This window comes from Astyanax mexicanus, chromosome 14, assembly GCF_023375975.1.
Source record: "Astyanax mexicanus isolate ESR-SI-001 chromosome 14, AstMex3_surface, whole genome shotgun sequence".
NCBI classification, from domain to species: Eukaryota; Metazoa; Chordata; class Actinopteri; order Characiformes; family Acestrorhamphidae; genus Astyanax; species Astyanax mexicanus.
Window position 1 is genome coordinate 29,930,730 of NC_064421.1, and position 19,591 is coordinate 29,950,320.

General features: G+C 36.4%; 1 protein-coding gene across 1 annotated transcript in view; it reads left to right on the plus strand.

Annotated features, from left to right (window-relative positions):
* The first annotated feature begins 2,680 nt into the window (after positions 1 to 2,680).
* Positions 2,681 to 19,591, plus strand: part of atp6v1ba (ATPase, H+ transporting, lysosomal, V1 subunit B, member a) — a 55,109-nt gene continuing 38,198 nt past the window's right edge. The window contains exon 1 of the mRNA XM_049464003.1: positions 2,681 to 2,930. Within this exon, the coding sequence (XP_049319960.1) occupies positions 2,822 to 2,930 (109 nt within the window). The 5' untranslated portion in view covers positions 2,681 to 2,821. The remainder of the gene's footprint in view (positions 2,931 to 19,591) is intronic.

Sequence of the window (19,591 nt, forward strand, 5' to 3'; positions counted from 1 at the left end):
ACAATTTACTGAAAAATTTACCACTTTGAAAATTACTTTCCGATTTCCTGTTTAGTTACGTTTGATTTGATATAGATTCATTTAGGGATATTTCATTTACCATAACAGGTTTTGTTTAGATATGAGATTTACAAAGAACTGGTGTAAGTAATGTAATTATACATGAATCGCTCAACCTATCTTTATTAAAATATTAGTGTTTATATTACATTAAGAATTAATCTAAGGCAGCTACAATAATTCTATTTCAGATTTTTTTTATTTTAGTTGCTTTAGTCCAAAACAGGCTAATTTTAAAAGACCAGTCTTTACGATTATGATTAAAAATTAGGTTGTAAATTGAATCAAAAATCATCAATGTTTTAAACCAGCCTTAATTGTGGAGATAAATTTAATTAATATCTTGAAGGCACAAATTAATATATTAAGGCAACGAATTTATATATCAAAATAATTTACAATGAAATACATTCATAGTGTTCACAAATTAATATATTGGGACTGCAAATTAATGCATTGACACAGTTTTACTAGAATTTTAATTCAATGTTGGGTCTAAAATGTGTTTTTATTAAAACTTTGGAATGAGGGATGTGTGCAAGGTACAGTGCAGTATTTGTTTTTTTTTAATTAATATTATTATTTTTATTTTATTTTACTATTTTACTATTATTATAATTCCTTATAAGACTCTTGTAGGATCTCTTGTGTTTTGTATAGTAAATTCAGTAAATTTAGCTAAAATTGTGTACATGACGACAGACACCTGCTTCCATTCACCACCACTAACATATACATTTACAGATTTACAGAGAGCTATTAATGTTTATTACATGAAGAATTAATTAATTTAAAGGCAGTTACATGAATTCTCTTTTATAATACATTTGAATTGCTTTAGTCCAAAAAAAAAATTAAGATCAGACTTTATATGAATATGAATCAAAATTGGATTATGCATGTAGGGTGCAGTTTAGCAAAAAAAAAAATCTTAATACTAATAATATTATATGAATAACACAGTGTTTTGTCTGGTGTATTCACTGTATGAGTGTGTTTGCATGGGTCAGTACTTCACAACAGCAGTCCCACTGTTATTATATGTTAATTTTTCACAGATGTGCAGGTTGCTTGTTTTTGTTGAAAATCAGAAAGATGCATCAGCAGCTGAACAGTCCTCTTAGTTCCACTCTCTAAAGGCTGGGAATGAAAATGCTTGTTATTGAACATTGTAAAAAAAAATAAAAAAAAATTGAAAAATGAAAAAAAATTCAACACAGTCCGAATGAAACCGCCTGAAACTACAGAGCCTAAAAACACCAGTATCTCTCAACACGCAGCAAATTGGCTTCGAGTGTTCGCTGCCCACTGGCTGAGCGTGTTCACGCGCTGGATCATGGCTGAGATGGGCTCTTGAAGCTCGGCAGATGGGGTTGAAATGTTACCTTTTTGAGATCTTTTTGTTGCTCTTTGGTGTCGTTCTATCCTGAGCACTTTGGAGTAGTTTTAAAACTGTTCGCTCTTGATGTGAAAGCGTAGCGACGGGTAGAGCAGAACTCTCTCTTTATCATTTTCTTTCTCTTTTTCAGTCATTTTTTACTTTCTGTCTTAATTTTTCTCTTTTTAAAACAATAGTTCATCCACAAAAATATATAAATAAAATAAATTCATAAATCAACTGGACTCTCTCAGCCAAGACTAGGTTAGTTATTTTTTAGTTTTATCTCTGGAGCTACCAAGCTAATAGCTAACGCATAAAAGTACCACACATTGCTAAAAACAGAAGAAGCCTCTGAATTTTACCCCTCAAAATGTTCTTTATGGTCTAGATAGACCAGTGGTTCTTAAACTGTGGTATTTGTGGTATGGTACACAAAGCATTTCAGGATGGTATTCCATATAACCTCAGAAAATGTAATCAATTCAATCTGAATTTAAAATATTAATTCAGATTGCAATCCACAATGTTTTTACCTCAAAGTTTTGTGTTTTTTTGTGTTAGGGTTTAACCTTGTACATTTGTAGAAAAGCTACACTTCTTTACAGTTGAATAGACCCTACAACTGAACCCTGTGGAACTCTACAATTCATAATAGTTTTAAGGTGGTATCATGAAAAAAAGAGGCTGTATCGCATTACATTAACCGTAGAAGTTTATTATACCATTCCAACCCCATATTGGATTATACACGGTTTATCCATGGCATCTGAACACATCACGCCAGACTCACATAAAAACATAGCAGACATATGTAGCCAAGTATGAAGATGATCTGTGCAGAGTCTCAAGAGAACTTGAGCTTTCAAAACGTCCCAAATAGGCCTCTTTAATATATTTGCGTTGTACTAAAATACATTAATTCCCAAATTTATTAACATTTATATTTTTAATATAACATTATAGTCATTATGGATTTTAGAAAAATATGTTTTGGGGAGGGGGTAGCGCACTATAGGCCTAAGCTTTTGTCCTTTTTTGCATTTTTTTTCTTACATTACTTGTACTTTAAGAGTAAAAAGCTGGAGATGATACTTCAATTACTACTTAAGTATTTATTTTTTAATTCCTAGTATCTGTACTTCTACCTATAGAGTAATGAATGGGAATAGTTTTCACACATTTGTAGTTTTGCTGTAAATCGGGAGCGCGCACGCAGCTTCACTTCCTTTCCATCGTGCGCGCTCCCGCAGGCCTGACTGGGTCATATGACTGAACGGCGCAAGACAGAAGCTGTAGCCGGACAGACCTCACTCTCCACTGGGCAGCTAGCTGAATAATCCCTCTTCCCCTTCGACCACAGTTTCTGCAACTGACCCAAAGATGGCAACTCTCCTGGCGAACCGGCCGGTGGATCTGAACGGGCCCGAGGCCGCGGCGCGGCAGCACGCAGAGGCGGTGAAGAGGAACTACATCTCCCAGCCCAGACTCAGTGAGTACGGATTAGCCTCCGACAAAACACCCAGCCTGATAAACAGCGCGTTTAAGGCTCATACTTGAATATTAAGGCATTGTTCCCTAACATTATTCCTCATAATTCTCTCTTAGACGTCTGTTTATATCGTATAATCGCGTTTAAATATGGTTCTACGGAGTAACTGGATCCGTGAAGCTAACTTGTATATTCAGTGATCAATTCCACCTTAAATCCTGCAGCGTTACACTGAGGCGCCGTTTCAGCTTCCTAACGTGACCAATGCAGCTTTTTAAGGTGGAACTGATGATTCGAAAAAGAAGCAAGCTTGAGCTTCGTTTAAGCTAGGTTAAACATAGCTATGTATGTTTTAAGTTTTTTCCAGGTAGATAAGCTCGCTAACACAGTAAAACGTATACATAAAGCGTGGTTGTCGTTTGCATTTGATAAATAATGACATTTGTAATTTAAACGGTAACCAGTTAGCTAGCCTAGCTAATCTGGTGTTAGTTTTACCCACATAATGCTAGCGTTAGCTAAGCTACATATCGGAGCTAGCGCAGATAGCTAGCACCAGCCAGCTAACGCAAACTAGCTAGGTTAGCCTGCTTGCTAACTGTCAGGTGACCGTCACGAAAATGGTCAGCACAATTATTTGAAGTAGTTAGCGTTAGCTATCTTGCTAACAAACGGTTTTTATCAAAACTCTGACTTTATAGATGTAGAATAAGGACACTACAACAAATTACGCTCTTTTTCTAAATTGCTTCGATATATTCGACGCTTTAAATTGTCATCTATAGGTAAGGTACCTATTATTTGTGCGTGAAGCTAACGTGTCCTGCAGTAAACACTGCCCAAGTGTCTAGCGAACTAACCAGTAGCTAGATTAGCTAAGATAACTGTCAGTTTTTCACCTGGACATAAATTAAATTTCTATACAATTCTAGCCCTCATTTTAAAAATAAGGGTTTCTTAATTTAATGAATACTTTCCTTAGTTTAATTACCAATTCACTCATCTCAGCTGTGCATTCTCTTAATTTTATTACTCATTCTATTAGAAGTTTGCTCCTTCAATATAATACACGTTCAATGAGTTTAATAAAGCATTCCCTAAGTTTCCCACTGTCTCTAACTTTAATACATTTCTCTCTGTTTGGTAAATAGTTCTCTTTATTTATTAAATAATTCCCCCAGTTTAATAAAATGTTTTCTCAGTTTAATGTTCAGTTGACCTTGTCGTTCCCTAAATATGAAATGAGACCCCTAGTTTAACTGATTGATTGTTCCATCAGTTTAACAAAATCTGCAGGTCTTGTGACCATAGCTCCTAGTGTCTTCATGTATTGTTGGAAATATGAGACCTCTCTGGCAGGACATGTGACCAAAAGTATGATTAAGTCCCCTGTGATTAAGGATGATTAAGTTTCCCGAATCTTTCCCTCAGTTTGACTTATTGTTCCCTCGGTTTAACAAAACTTTGCCTCATAAACTGCTCCCCCAGGTTAATAAAATATCTTCTCTGTTTAATGTAACTTTTTTTAGTTTTACAGATGTTCCCTCAACAAAATTGTCCCTCAGATTACCAGTCTGTTCCCTCAACTAAATTTTAACCCCCAAGATAATAAAATATTTTTTCAGTTTATTGTGCAAGTTCTTCAGTTTAACAGTATGTTCCCCCAGGATTACAATTTGTTAAATTAGAATTTTAAATGTATTAATTGTGGAGATTTTTTCTGTCTGTTATCTATTGTAAGACTTTAGGGACTTTAGTGTACTGTAATGTTAGCCATAAAGCTAAGGAACCTTAGACATAAGAATGTACCAGTTTTCTCAAACAAGCTGTGTGTATCTTGAAGGTTTGCCTTGCAGAGCTAACCTGCTAACTTCAAAGTCTTCAATAAATATTAGGTAAAAAAAATCTGCATTAACCTTTAATCTGAATAAATTAATTCTTCATTTTAGACCTCTCTGATGGGACATGTGACCAAAAATATGATTTAAGTCTCTAGGTTAGCTTTGCTAGCTTGGCTTTCTGGATAAGCTTGGCTCTGTTCTGCTTTTTCAAGCGTTTTGATCCAAATAAACTCTGGATCTGTTAATCCTAAGGCACTTTTTTACTTCAGTTCAGTGAGAATGGTGTCTGTAAAAGCATAGATGGATGGCAGGCTGTGCTATGGTGGCTTAACAGTAGTCTTCCAAGGACGCAGTGGGCAGATGGTGTTATGATGCTGAATCATGTGATGTGATCACGTGAGGCAGCCAGCTCAGGGGTGAGTAATATTGGCTGCCTTCATGACCAAGTGGGAACTGGGACGTTTCCTGCTTTGGAGTAGGAAAAATCAGCTAGAATGGCATTTCAAGTGTTTATTCTTATATTTCCCATTTCCAGAGTTTTCTGGAGAACCAGCTTCCCACAGGTGCAGGTTTGTGATGTTGCTTCAGTGGCTGGTGGCTGTAAAAGCAGGTTTTTCTAGTCTTTGTTTGTGTATTATAGTCTGTTTGTAAATTAAATGATGCATCACAGGAAACAATTGATGGCTAAAGTCATTCTCTATGTGGCCCTGCACACTTTAATACATTATTATAGCATACCCCTAAAAAAAGAAATTAATGCTTTTAAAATATGCATGCATTAAGTTCTAGCTACACATCTCTAATTTAAATTGTAGATTTTTTTATACAAACACTGCAAGTGCAAAAGTACCATTCTTTTTTTTTTTTGTATGATACTGATACTCAATCTTAAATGCACTGTCTTAAAGCAAACTGTTGTGTAATATTTTTTTGCTGCTTGATTATATGGAATAATTTGTCATTTTCTATGATTTATCAACCAAAGATTGTATAGATTATATCTACCCAGACATTGTAATACAGAAATATACACATATTACACAATAAAAATGAATTAACTTAAACTTAAATAAATTCAATAAACTTTTAAACTCTGAAATGATGGTGCTCCATCCAATATTTTCGAATGAATTGAGTTAAGATAATTTTGGAGTGAGGAGGGTTGGTGATCATCCAACATTAGCAGTTTTTTTTTTTTTGCTAAGTGACACAGAAATATTCCAGAATCTAGTAGAAAGCCTTTCCTTGGACAGGAAATGATGTTTGTAATTTTGTGAATACTGTTTTTGTTAAATATGCATATATACTTGTTTTTTTACTCTCTGTTTGAGCTGTTTCTTTTTAACTGTGAGCTTCTACTTTGAGACTCTTAGTTAGTTTTGTCTCTGAGCTGTACGAAATGTGTTTAAGTCGGCAGAGGGATGTGAAAGCGCTGCCTGTGCTCAGTGTGGACCTCCAGGTCAGCTGATCTGCACACAGAGGACATGTGACCGACCCTGTTGGGGGGGCACAGTAGGAATGCACAGTACAATGCAACAAGATGCCCATGAGGAAGCAGACCCTTAGTACAGAGTTCTCTAAGAGATGTTTTGCAACATTTTTTAAAGCACATTGCAAAACCTTGGAGTATTTTAAGTAAAATGGAGATTTATTGTGTCATTTAGACCTGTTTGTGCAGCGCTCACTGCTCACAGCCGCGCCACTTTGTTTGCTACAGTACATCCCATTAAAAAGCACTGTATTTGAAAGCGAGGTACTGAATATTCCATGTTCAGCTTCACATTGCACAAATATACACGGTGCCCAAAATGCAGTTTTATCTCGCTATTATACTTTCTTGCTCCCACACCAGACAGCTCTGACTAATCAAAGGACAGAAAATGTGTTTGAGTGGTTTATTAGTGTGGATTTGGTTGTGTTTATTTTTTATTTTTTTTGCCTATGTGAAAACAAACCAAATCGAAGGGGGGAAACACTAAGTAAACTCATCAACTGATCCAGACATGAGAAACCTACAGAACTACAGGTGGGGGAACACCCTGTAACACTGTTTATCTGGACACCAAGTGCTGATTTGATCAAACCCTGATATTATCAATCAATATAAAAAACAATCTTACAAAGGCTTTGTAAGTGTGAGGAGGAAGGCCAGTATTATAGTCTATCTAAAAGCCTAGCTTGTATAATCAGTCCCTTATTAAAGTAATTTGGGTGAGCATACAGTGTCTGAGGTAGAGGGTTGCCATATTGTATTGTACGTGATAATACCGCCAAAATTTTTCGATATCGTGAGCGATATTATACCCTGCAATATCGTGCCATATCACTCACCCCCAATTATCACATCAGGGTTCTACTTTTATGCTGTTTTTAGCAAAAGAAAAAAATCACACTGTTCCATTAGAGTCAGATTATATCTGTCCAGTATCATTTATTTTAATTTAATCCTGGATATATGGAGATATTTAGAGTGCATTATTAGTATCATGACATTCTGGATCATTGACTTCTGTTACAAATCTGAGTAATGTTTGGTATTTTTAAAAATCTCAGTTAAGGGTTTGCCATATCATATCACGTGCAATAAGAAAATTTAATATTCATTTTGGTGCACCAGTGTATTCTTGAAAAAAAAAAAAAAATCAGTATTTCGTCATATCGCCAAGAGTATCGTTATCACGAAAATACCATGAAATATCGTGATTATTATTTTAGGGCCATATCGCTCACCCCTAGTCTGAGGTTCGCAACATTGATTAGCACACAACTCTCTATTGTTCTACTAATCAGCAACTTAATATAACAACAGAACCTACTGACCATTCACTATGTTTGCTTATTTAAGTTTATATTACTGTTAGGATTTTACAGGTAGACACATACACTGACCGTTAACTTTATATGACATTAGGATAAACCACAAAAAACATAATGTTGTTTAGTGTTAATTACAGGTATATACTCTCAACGACAGCTCACTGCATGTTTATTTGGGTTTGTTCTAAGTGTTAAGTAGGGTCAGTTTTCCGGACAGGAATCTGCTTTGTAGTCCAAGACCAGGCACAATTCTGTATATTGTTTTGTATTTATTCTCTGCATTGTATTTATTGTAATATAATGCCAGTAGGTTCAGGTAGGTTTTTCTGCTCCAATAAATATTTGTCAGTAAATATTTACACATATAGTGTATGTTCGTTGTTGGGGATGTCTCGATCACGTTTTTTTGCCTCTGTGTAATTTGATTTTGAGTATCTGCCGATATCAAATCCTGATCTGTTACTTTGGCAGTGCAGTAAAAAAAAAAAAGAAAAAACACATCCAAGTTGTCAGTTAATGTTTTTGTGTTGCAACTATTCTGTGATAAATCATAATTAAGATCAATTTTTTTTTTTAAAGCTGGTATTTCCCTGTATGTTTGGAAGGAAGACAGTAATAATAGTGTAGTGAGGTTTAGGCCTGGCAGACTAGGTTTAGACTGGACATTTTACTGTATTATAATATCTGAGGGTAGTTTTACTGTATTACAGATTTTTAGGATTTTATGTCTAGTTAGGCTGCTTTTTTTGTTTGTCTGTGCATAAGAGGTGTGTGTGTGTGAGATAGATCCATTGTTTGTCGTACACTAGGCCGAACACCGAGACCTCTCGATGTGCTGACGCCTCTTGGATGGCATAATTTGCGTCCTGTGATGTTCCGGCACTTGATTTGTTAATTTTGTTTACCCTTTTAATGAAGAGCCCGGCTAAGAATCGCCCCACATTCTCCCGTCTCTCGCTCGCTCTTTTCTCCTCCTTGTGTATTATTGACGTTATTCACCGTCTACCTCATTAATTTACACCTCAAACATGCTTTTCTTCGAGACGACCAGGTAGCGCCTGCTTTTTATGTTTTCTTTTTTTTTCTGTAGTGTGTCATTGGAAAGCTTGGGCTAAAAGCCTCTTAGCAAACCAGGAAGAAATGACTTAATGGAAGAATTGAATCTGAAAGCCAAAGCAGAGAGATAGATAGAGATAGAAAGAGAGCGAGAGAGAGAGAGAGAGAGACACACCGTCCTGATTCCCACCCCCCTCCACCCTTCTTCTACCCCCCTCTTCATCTCAGACCCCCCCCCTCCCCAACACACCCCTTAAGAACAGCTCAAATAGCCCCTTTAATGTAGGCATGCTGGATAGCAACACCATTTTCTTCATCATCGGTGAGGGATGGCTGAGTGCACGCTGACAGCAGGCTGTGATTGAAGGCGGTGATGAATGACGAACATGCTAACATTTTACTACGCCGGGCTGCATCCTGCCGTTTCCAAACACCTAAGATGCCAAAACCACCACCTCAAACCTGATTGGTCGCCTGCTGGTACACAAAAAGTCTCCCAAACACAGAGTTTAGACCTTGACGGCTGGTGGGTTTGCTTATTTTTTGGTCCTTGGTCAGTTGCTCATTGGTCAGTGTCTTGGAATGCTTGAGAGCTAAGTATTAGTGGATGTTTTTAAGACCGTTTTGACAGGTTGTTTTAGGTAAAGGTTTAACAATACAACTATTTATATACCCAAGCACCTGCATATTCATTATTTTTAATATATTAATAGATACGTTAAAAACAACTGAAAGTATGTCAATGGGTTAACACATGGTAAAATTATATCTCAATAGGTCAGTACGAGAGAGTGAGAGTGATTAAGTATGGACCCTTGGACATCTCCTCCCCTAACCCAACACAGACTTCATTCAAGCAATTATACCTTTATGCACATGGCATATACATCAATAAGATCAAAAACAATCCATCTATGTGACTACGTCAGCAGTGTCCAGTTAAAAGCTTATCAGGATGTTGTTCAGCTTAGTGTCCTTCGTGAAAACAGAAACAGGTCCTTGTGTATCAAAAAAACCTTCAGTGTCCTAAAGTCTATGAGAAGTTGAAAGAGAAGAAAAGAGTGGATGGAAAGGTCTTCTGGCCTGTGTACAACTTTACAACGTGTAGAACAGGCATGCGCATTTCATACCAACAGAACATCTACTAAATGTAATTATTGTATCAACTTGTTTATCACATGTTTATGATATTTACCTCAATGTTTTCCGGTGCTTCGCTACTGCTCTGATATGTTGTTAATGTGTTTCTGATACTCTGTTAAGAGTTTATTAAACGTTTAAGACCACTCATAATAGTTTTATCAGATTTCCTACTTTGGGTTTTGGGGGAGCCTCACCAGCCCTGAGTTCAGAATCCAAGATGGCTGCCCCATACATCAGCAGTAGTAACACAACAATATTATACATTTTATGCATTTTTAAATTTCTATCTATTTTAGTGTCGTAAACGTTCTCTCCTGTTTCCATGGTGTTTTTATGCGCAGTGTACATTATCAACTAGAATTGCCAACTGTGCTAACCTTGGACAATGATGACAATGATGGCGATGATGACCAGAGGCCAGAGAAATAGTGGGACATATTTGATTAAATTCACCAGTAAATGATTGTAAATCAGTTTGTGGTAAACTGACTTTAGAGGAAAAAAGAATCAAGAAATAGTCCTCAAACTCTAAACGTCCAGGAAATGTTTACATATTTGCTAGCCCCGTTCCGTTTGGTTCCTCGCGCCAGGCCTTGCGCCGAACGTGCGATGGATGAGCTGATCCGTTCACACACTCATGCACACAAGTCAGTTGCTGGCGACTCTGAAAGCGACAAACAAACAAAGCGAGCACAATAGTCATCTAGCTTTTGATAGCTGAGGCCTTTTTATCTTAATCATGTCATTTGCAACAAAGGCAATTAACCCAGACTGTCGGCGCTTTGTTTTAGCTCTGAATAGACGTTTAAATGAAATGAAAAGACATTCAGCGCGGTAATGGTATTTCTGTGAAGAAACAATTACCCATAATGACACGGTTATAAACAAATCTTTCAGATGTCACAGCCTGCTTTATTTTGCCTACAGTTTCCTGTTTCTAATCCTTTTGTCCGCTTGTAATTAATCAATTGTCGTGACAGTGAAAGAGAAAGCCCCCGGTGGGCGTCGGACTTTGTCTTGCCATCAACGAAAATGAAATGATTTGAAAGAAGAGTATAGAATAGTTGACTTTCAAAAATAGTATCCAAGTCTCTAAATTATGTACCACTTAGACTGAGGGGCGAGGGGAGAGGAAAAAAGAGAACGCGCCCATTATACCGAGCACAAAGCACCGCCATGCAACTCGCGTCCTCCTTTCCCCATGCTCAAGGTTCCTGTGTGAAAGCACCTCATGTTTATCTGTTTAAAGCTCCTCGCCTCAGATCAGAAATATATCTGTCCTGTTCTGTTTGTGGGAACACGCTCAGTATTATTAGATTATTGTGTATTTACGTTTACGCAAACCTCGTCCGTATAGATAGATAGATAGATAGATAGATAGATACTTTATTGATCCCCGAGGGGAAATTCTTGACATCCAGCAGCAGGTGTGTATAGTACACAAAGTTACAAAAAGATAAAAAAATATATAAATGATACATATAAATACAACAAAATAAAAAATAAAAAATAAAATGAAATTATAAAAGTACAGTCTTTAGTGTGTGTGTGTGTGTGTGTGTGATGTAAAATGGAGGTAGTGCAGTTGAACACAATAGACAGCGAACACCAGTTGATGTGCATAAAGTAAGGATAAGGATAACTGATGTCCGCCATACAGAAAGTGCAAACACAGTTATATAATAATTTAAATTTAGCAGTGCAAATGATACGTAAACAGTAGATGAATGAACTAGTGAATGAACTGCTAGTGCAAAAAAGGGTAGAACTATAAAAATATACACGCCAACAGAAGCTGCAGGCATTTCTATGGAGCTCGAGTAGGGCTGGGTATCGTTTTAAAATTGTTAACACTTTGACTAACTGTACTTTTTTTCTATACCTTTTTTCTAACTTGGGGATAATTATTCTCACACAGTGTATTTATTTAATGGCAGACATGAGTAATCTCATTCTCACACTGTCACCATGAGAGACTTCATCTTTTATTTTAAATTTATTGGGACAGAAACAATGAGAATGTTTGTTTGTGTTTGTGGCTCTTTATTAAGAACAAAAACAGCAGTATGACTTGTGTGTAAATTATATTTTTTTCTCTAAGCATACTGTTGGACGCTGTTTAGTTTTTAGGAGTAGTTCTTTTTAAGGAATATCAGCATTATATTGGCTAAATTAAATTATAATTATATTAGTGGAGTAAGTTGCCTTCAATCAAAATCTTTTCATCAAAATTTCTTTAAATGCAGGTATTTCTCTATTATTGTAAGGGGACAGTAATAATAGTTGTGGTTTAGGTGTTGCAGATTGTTTCCACACTAGGTGATAACATCAGTTAGGATAGAGTGATTTTATGCGCATATTTCTTTTTTAAGATTAATCATTTTAATTTTAACTATAGTGCAGAATAAATACCAACATAACAAAGCAACATCCGGTTTTTGTATGCACAGGCATGTGTGAATATAATACTAGTACTCTACAATTGCTCCTCATAAACGGATGGAATTTCTCATGGTGACAGTATGAGAATCAGATTACTCATGTCTGCTGTTAAATAAATATGTTGTGTAAGAATAAATATCGCTTTTTGTATTTTTCTCTTACAATAAAGAAAAAGGTATTGAAAAAAGTATTGATTGGTTATCGGTATCAAAATCAAAGTATCATATCAATAAAAAATATATATAAAAACGATAACTGTTGAAGACGCTCTTTTTTTAAGGATAAAGATGTTTTAAAAAAAAAATATTAATGTGTTTGCAAACTTCTCTTTAGGCCCAGCTCTTCTTGATCGATCGGTTGCCAGGTGGTGTGCTCAAATATAACGTGCCACTGTGGTGCAGATTGCCTCAAAACTGCCGCTTTAGTCCTTTTGTAGAGGTGCCACTTTGCTGCCTCCTTTCCTAGAGAGCGACTGAGGGGGTTAACCAGTTACCTCAGCGTTGCTGACGACCCTTCAGTCCAGCAAACACACACACACACACACACACACATCCACACATCCTCTGATTACACACAGTCCAATCAGCGCGAGCGTGTGGGGTGTCCTCCCTTTGCTGTTGTCGCTGCTACCTGTGGGGTAAAAGCATTCCTCTTTGATGGGGTGTTATCACTCTCAAGGGCTTTGTTAGGACAGATGAACATCTAGCATTATGACAGGTGTGTGTGTATGTAACGTGTGTGTGTTTGTGTGTAATGTGTGTGTGTTGGGACTGTGATTGATGTTTTATTTATTTTTAATTTTTAATTTATTATTTTTTTTATTTTTTGTATAATGTGGATGGCAGCTCTAGGTCTGTTGTGTAGTTAATTAAAATCCTAGCTAGTATTTAGTTATTTATTTATGTAGGAAAATGTAATTTATTTAAACATATTTTACATAATTTCTCCAAAACTAAACATTTAAAATGAAAAAAAAAAAAAAACAGTCGTTCAGAATGGTGTTTGGTGTGTTTCGCTTAGATTAATGTACAACATAGTGTTGATTTCGCACTAGTCAGGATAGTGTACAGTGGTGGTGAATAGGGATAGCAGCTCCTTGCAGAAACACTAGATTACAGTAGATTACAGTAGGTTACACTAGATAATTAAGCATTCTTTTTTTTAATGACTGATGCAGAGATTCTGGCTCTAAAACATATAAATTGATTCATATATTGTATATCTTTAAAATGGTGGAAGGATACTTATGCACTACGCAGGGTGTTATGTGGCAAAAAGTAGTCCCCACTACGGAATTCAATACCAAAATGCACAGAAGGTAATGTCTCAGGACTACAGATTACCAAAAGATCTGTGCCTATTTTCGACAGTTTGGCACGTTTATGTGCGATTCATGCAGGCAGAGCACACAGCGAAGTAAACATGTCAAAGTGCTCTAAAGTCTGACTCTACTTCTTAAGATTCACCCACACTTCATTTTCCACATACCGCCACTGTGCTGAAGTCTCTCAGGCTCTCTCTCTCTCTCTCTCTCTCTCTCTCTCTCTCTCTCTCTCTCTCTCTCTCTATCTCTCTATCTCTCTATCTCTCTCTCTCTCTCTCTCTCTCTCTCTCTCTCTCTCTCTCTCTATCTCTCTATCTCTCTATCTCTCTCTCTCTCTCTCTCTCTCTCTCTCTCTCTCTATCCTGAGGTATTATAATACAGTAAAAAAATGTTCTAGTCTGCCAGACCTAAATCACACTACCCTTTTATTACTGGGTATTTATACAGTGAAATACCAGCATTTAAAAAATGAATCAAAATTTAAATAAATTTTAGGTGGTTGACACCACTAATATATATTTAAGTTTAATCTAGTACCGATATTTCTTAAAAAAAAAAAAAAAGGAAAATAAGGAGGCTTAAGGAAAAAAGGCTTAAAGTTTAAGCACAAGTCATACTGCTGTTTTTGTTGTTAATAAAGCCCCACAAACATGCTCATTGTTTTTCGTTTATTATTAATGTTATGTTAGATTATTGACATATGAAAGAGTCTGTGTTGTATTTTATTATTATTATTATTATTATTAATAGATATTGCAATATATATTTCAGAACAAGCATTTCTATTCTAGAAATCTTTATCTAATCACAATCTACAGATATGCCAGATCTTTCACCTCAAACTGTGCAGTCGTGTTTTCATTCATGTAAAAGACCCTTACAGGACCTTCTGTGACTTTCTGTGGCATTATTGAAAAGACTGTAGCTTTTGTTTTTATTCTGTGTCTGTTTCCGATTCCCAATTAAACACAATTATAAACAACTTTCTTGGTTTAAGATGTTTCCCTGCGAAAAATGAACTTAAGATTCATTCTTACACAAGATTACCGTAACACTTGTTCTGTGTTTTTGATCCTCTCCAAGTTTTGAATTTTACTGATGCTGAGGGGGAAAAAAGCAGTCAGGTTTCATCGGATTCTTGCGTTTCGAGTTCAAAGAACAGCTCTTGAGATTCCCGGTGCTGCTGTCAGTGCAATAATTGGATTCCGTCTGTTAGCACTGAATCCCGAGTGAATGCCATCATGGTCCCCCGTCAGCTTCGATTCACAGGCTTTCACACGTCCGTCCTCCCGTTCCTCTTTTTTATTGCGAGTCTCATTTTGCGATTTTCACACGTAACGTTCGGAGCTTCTAAATACGATTTGAATCGAGGCACAATTACATCTCTTAGCACGGAAGCTGGTGCAATTAAACAACTGGACAAAAAAATAATAATTGATTTATTTTGGCGTAAATGTGTTAATGTGTGTTTAGTCGAAAGCATGAAATGGACATTTTGTGCCTTTTCAAACCCCTTTATTTGTGTTCAGCGCATTGAAGGCTGAACGCCGCTCGCTGTGGGTAAGAATAGCTGGATAATTCAGTTAACGCGCTCATTCTCTTTGCGTTCTCTTTAGCCGGCCTCTCAGTTCATGATGAGTAGGCCTTTGCCGAGCGCTCACAGTGTCATTTTTGAAGCTGAGATGTCAATGTCTGTCTTCATTATGGACCTTTTCTTCACTTTGGAAAATGCCGCCGTTATCCGAGCTGATGCTTTTGAGATTATGTGGGATTTAAAACATTATCCTCGGAGTTAGACGGCGTGCAGTCGCCAGCCAACTGTTGAATTTTTCTCACTAAGCTGTGAAGAACATATTGTGTAAAACATAAAGTAAAAACTGAGGGAAGTTTTGATTCATGCTACAGCCATACTCTAAATAGGCAAAAGTATATGGACACTGTGAACATTTTGTTCCTGAGACCAAGGGTTTTAAAAATAGTTTGTCCTGCTTTTGTTTAATATATTTAATTTTAAAGAGCATCATTGTCAAAAATAAGTAGTGGGGGCAGAATGATGGATGATAACTGGCTCCCACCTGAACCTTCTCAACTCCCAAACTCATTCCAAAAATGGCATGAAGGAAAATCATTGTGTAAAGCACAGTTTCACTACTCCAAACAGCTCAGTGGCAGGAGTTTCGTGTTTATCTGCTTCAGAGAGTCCTATTCTAGTTCTATTGAGAAATGGTCAAAACAATATTTTAATTATGATGGTAATAATTCTACAGAACTTTTGGAAATGTTAGGTCCTGGTTCACCTGAGAGTGTAGTAGGAACACTCTTAATATGTTCTCGCCATTCGGAAATCATTAGTTCTTTTTGGTTGTGTTTTCAACCAATCACACTGTGATATGTCCAAAAAGGAAAGAAATAAAACACTTAAGCTTTCAGTAAAAGTGAATGTAAAAAATGGAAAAAAAAAAAAAGCGCTTCTACTGGTCCATTAATCATATAATTTTAATACATTATGAACATCACTGGATGTAAAAACATACATTAAACATACATCTACCCACCCAGAAAAAGATAAGGCCAGCTGTTTTCTCTGAGGCTTGCATATAGTGCGCTCATGCAACATTAAAGATTCTGGAGCTTTTTACAGCCTGTAAAACTAAAATATTTTTAACACCAGCTTTCGTAGTCTCTTCTAGTTATTTACAGCAAGAATTTTTTTTATATAATTCAGACATGTATATTGCAGACACGCTGTAGTAAATATACACAAATTTTACTCCCCAGGAATCACTAACCCTTTTAAAAAAAATAGGGTTTTAATAATCTGTTTTTTGTCTATTAATCTGTTCTTACTCGTCATTAACTTTTTTTTTTTTTTCATGCAGTGCACTCTGAGGAAAGCACAGCCACCCAGCTCCAATATAGTAGCTAACAGACACCTGTGCTCACCAACATTTACAGTAAGAGTGATGAGGGAGAAAGTGTCATCCACCCACCCAGAGAGAGATAAGGCCTATTGTGCTCTCTGAGGCTTACATGTAGTGCGTTTCTGCAACAGTAAAGATTCTGGAGCTTTTTACCACCTGTAAAACAAACCATAAAAATAGGTTACATTATTCTAGTGTGTATTAAAACATGGGTCAATAATTAGTCAAATACTGTGGAAATTACAGTACAGAGGTACACAAGGAGGCGATTAGTTTCATTTTGTAATTTAAAGTTTGCGGCAAATCTGTATTAAAGGCCGTTTATACCTCCAGAATCCAAAATAAGAGGCATGACCGCTTTTGATACTCCATTGTTCAGTATAGCCTACATACAGCTTAAAAATGATGAGTTTCTTTGATTTTACCTATTTTAAAATCTCTGAAATACAAGCAAGAGGAAGATGGATGATCACAAGCCATCAAACCAAGCTGAACTGCTTGAATTTTTGCACCAGGAGTGGCATAAGTTATCCAAAAGCAGTGTGTAAGACTGATGGAGGAGAACATGCCAAGATGCATGAAAACTGTGATTAAAAACCAGGTTTATTCCACCAAATATTGATTTCTGAACTTTTAAAACTTTATGAATATGAACTTGTTTTCTTTGCATTATTTAATGTCTACAAAGCTCTGCATCTTTTTTTTATTTCAGTTATTTCTCATTTTCTGCAAATAAATGCTCTAAATGACAGAATTTGGGTGAAACGTTGTTTAGAATAAAACAGCAATGTTCATTTTACTCAAAATGTACCTACAAATAGCAAAATCAGAGAAAATAATTCAGAAACTGAAGTGGTCTTTTTATATTTTTTTCAGAGCTGTATGTGTTGCATCAACAGGTAGCTGCAAATTGTTATTACTAAGTATAATTTTATTATTTCTGTAAGTGTATTCAAATATTTTTCATCACGTTTCTTATATTTTTCAAAATGATTTCTTATTCAGTGTGAATTGGTCATATATTTCACAGATGTCCTGTAATAGATATACACTACTCCAACTCCCTATGAATCACTAACCCTTGAAAATAATAGGGTTTTAAAGATCTGTCGTTCCTCCTTTGATCTGTTCTTACTCGTCATTACTTATTATTTTATGCAGGAAGAAAAAAATACAAGGATGAAGAGAGTATGATAAACTAGAGGTTTGAAACAGATATGACCTTTTCTTTGACCTTTCCAAGATTAAAGAAAGGAAGAGTGTTTTTTTGTGTGTTTTTATTGTTTTTCTTCCTGTCAGTGATTCATCAGGCCTTGAGTTGACAATACACAACCCTTCTCGTCCTTCAGCTGAAACCCCGAATGTAGATTTTCTTTTGCTTCTTAGATTCAGAAGGCCACTTTCTAGTTGGGGATGCTTTATTGCCCGTTTTATTATTTAAAAGCTTGTTGTTCTGTGCAACAAGATTTACTGAAAACACCTAGATTACTAGATTACACAACAAAACGGTATTACAATAAATTAAAATTAGTTGAAGTTAATTCAGCAAGTAGTCAAATTAATGTATTAAAAAGCTATTTTTATTTTTAATCAGGATAGAAATACAACATTATTTAAAACGTTTATGGTCATTTTAAACTGACCTATTATAATTATTTATTTTATTAATTTATTTATTAATGACTTAATTAATTTATTTATTTTAAAGCAAAGAAATTGAACTAAATAGCAAATTTCTAGCAAATACATTTTTATATAAGATAAATTATAATACGCAGGATAAAGTTGACCTTGTGCTTGTTATATTTTAAGATAAACTAAATGTGATTTATGATGTTTAAAAAAAGTTTAAAATGTAAAAATGCACAGGGTCCTCACATTATTTTATCAGCACTACTTTAAATTACTAATTTAGGTATACGACACACATTGATCACTAATGTTTGTTCATAAATCCCGTTTTTACTATTAGACAAACGAAAACGCTCTTGGATCTCTGAGATTTAATAGAGATCAGTGTGTGTTAAAAGGAGCTTTGGTTCACTGCATTTAGACGAGTCCTTTTTATGTGGTAATTTTATTAACAATATTAAGGTTTATTTATAGTTTTCTGTGAATGAAGGAATGTGGTATGCAGGGAATTGTAATGTATTGTTGGTGTGTTTGTATGGGGGGGTGTGTTTGTATGGGGGGGGGTGTGTGTGTTGTTGATGTTGTACAGCACCTACACACTTGCCTGTTTAGGTGACACTTCCGTGTGCATCCTCTTGTCCGGACGGAGGGCAATTAGTGCTGTGTTTACGCAGGAAAGCAGCGTGTGAAAACCTGGAAAGCGTCGAGAAAAGAAGGGACAGAAGACAGCAGTGAATGCAAGCAGGCTGTCACTGTTACCACTGCTATTGTGTCACCAATTCGGGGGCGTTTGCGATGCAACCAGGGGCGAAAATCTCTTATGAGCCCCCCCCAACACTTTCCCTTCGTCCCTCCCTCTCTCTCCCTCTCTCTCTCTCTCTCTCTTTCTCTCTCTCCTCAGCACCCGGTTCCTCTCTCTTTGAGAGCAGGACTGGGGAATGTGTTGGAATGCTCTGTTCCTCTTTTCTCCACCACTTGAATGGGCCCTTTTAGTATTTCACACCAAGGTGTCCTTCAGGGCGTGAGGTCAGGCTACCAAAACAGCTCCTAGTGCCGGATTAGAACCAATTAACGTCTCAGGGGACAATGGCGGCTTGGCAGCTCCGCTGGGCCCGGCTCTGACCCAACGCCGCCGCTGCGCGCCCGGCCTTCGCACCACGGCCACTCCAGCTGAAGTGTCCCGCGAGAGGCGGGGAAAGTTTTTCATTCCTAATGGGAAATGTTGCTACTTCACGCCTCGTGAATGTATAGCCATTTTTTAATCTTTATTTTAGCGCCAGGCTCTGAAAAGGGCTCCAGTGTCGAGGCCGTCCAGTTCAGCGGGGAAGAGAGCGCATTGTGTTGTGGAGTTGTTACATCATACTTACTTTTTTTTATGTATGTAAAAAGAGAAAAATACGTGTTTTCTTACAGTATACTTCTTTACATAATCCTCTGCAGAGGATGTGTAGTTATTTGGGCAGAAATAGAAAAAAATAAATAAAA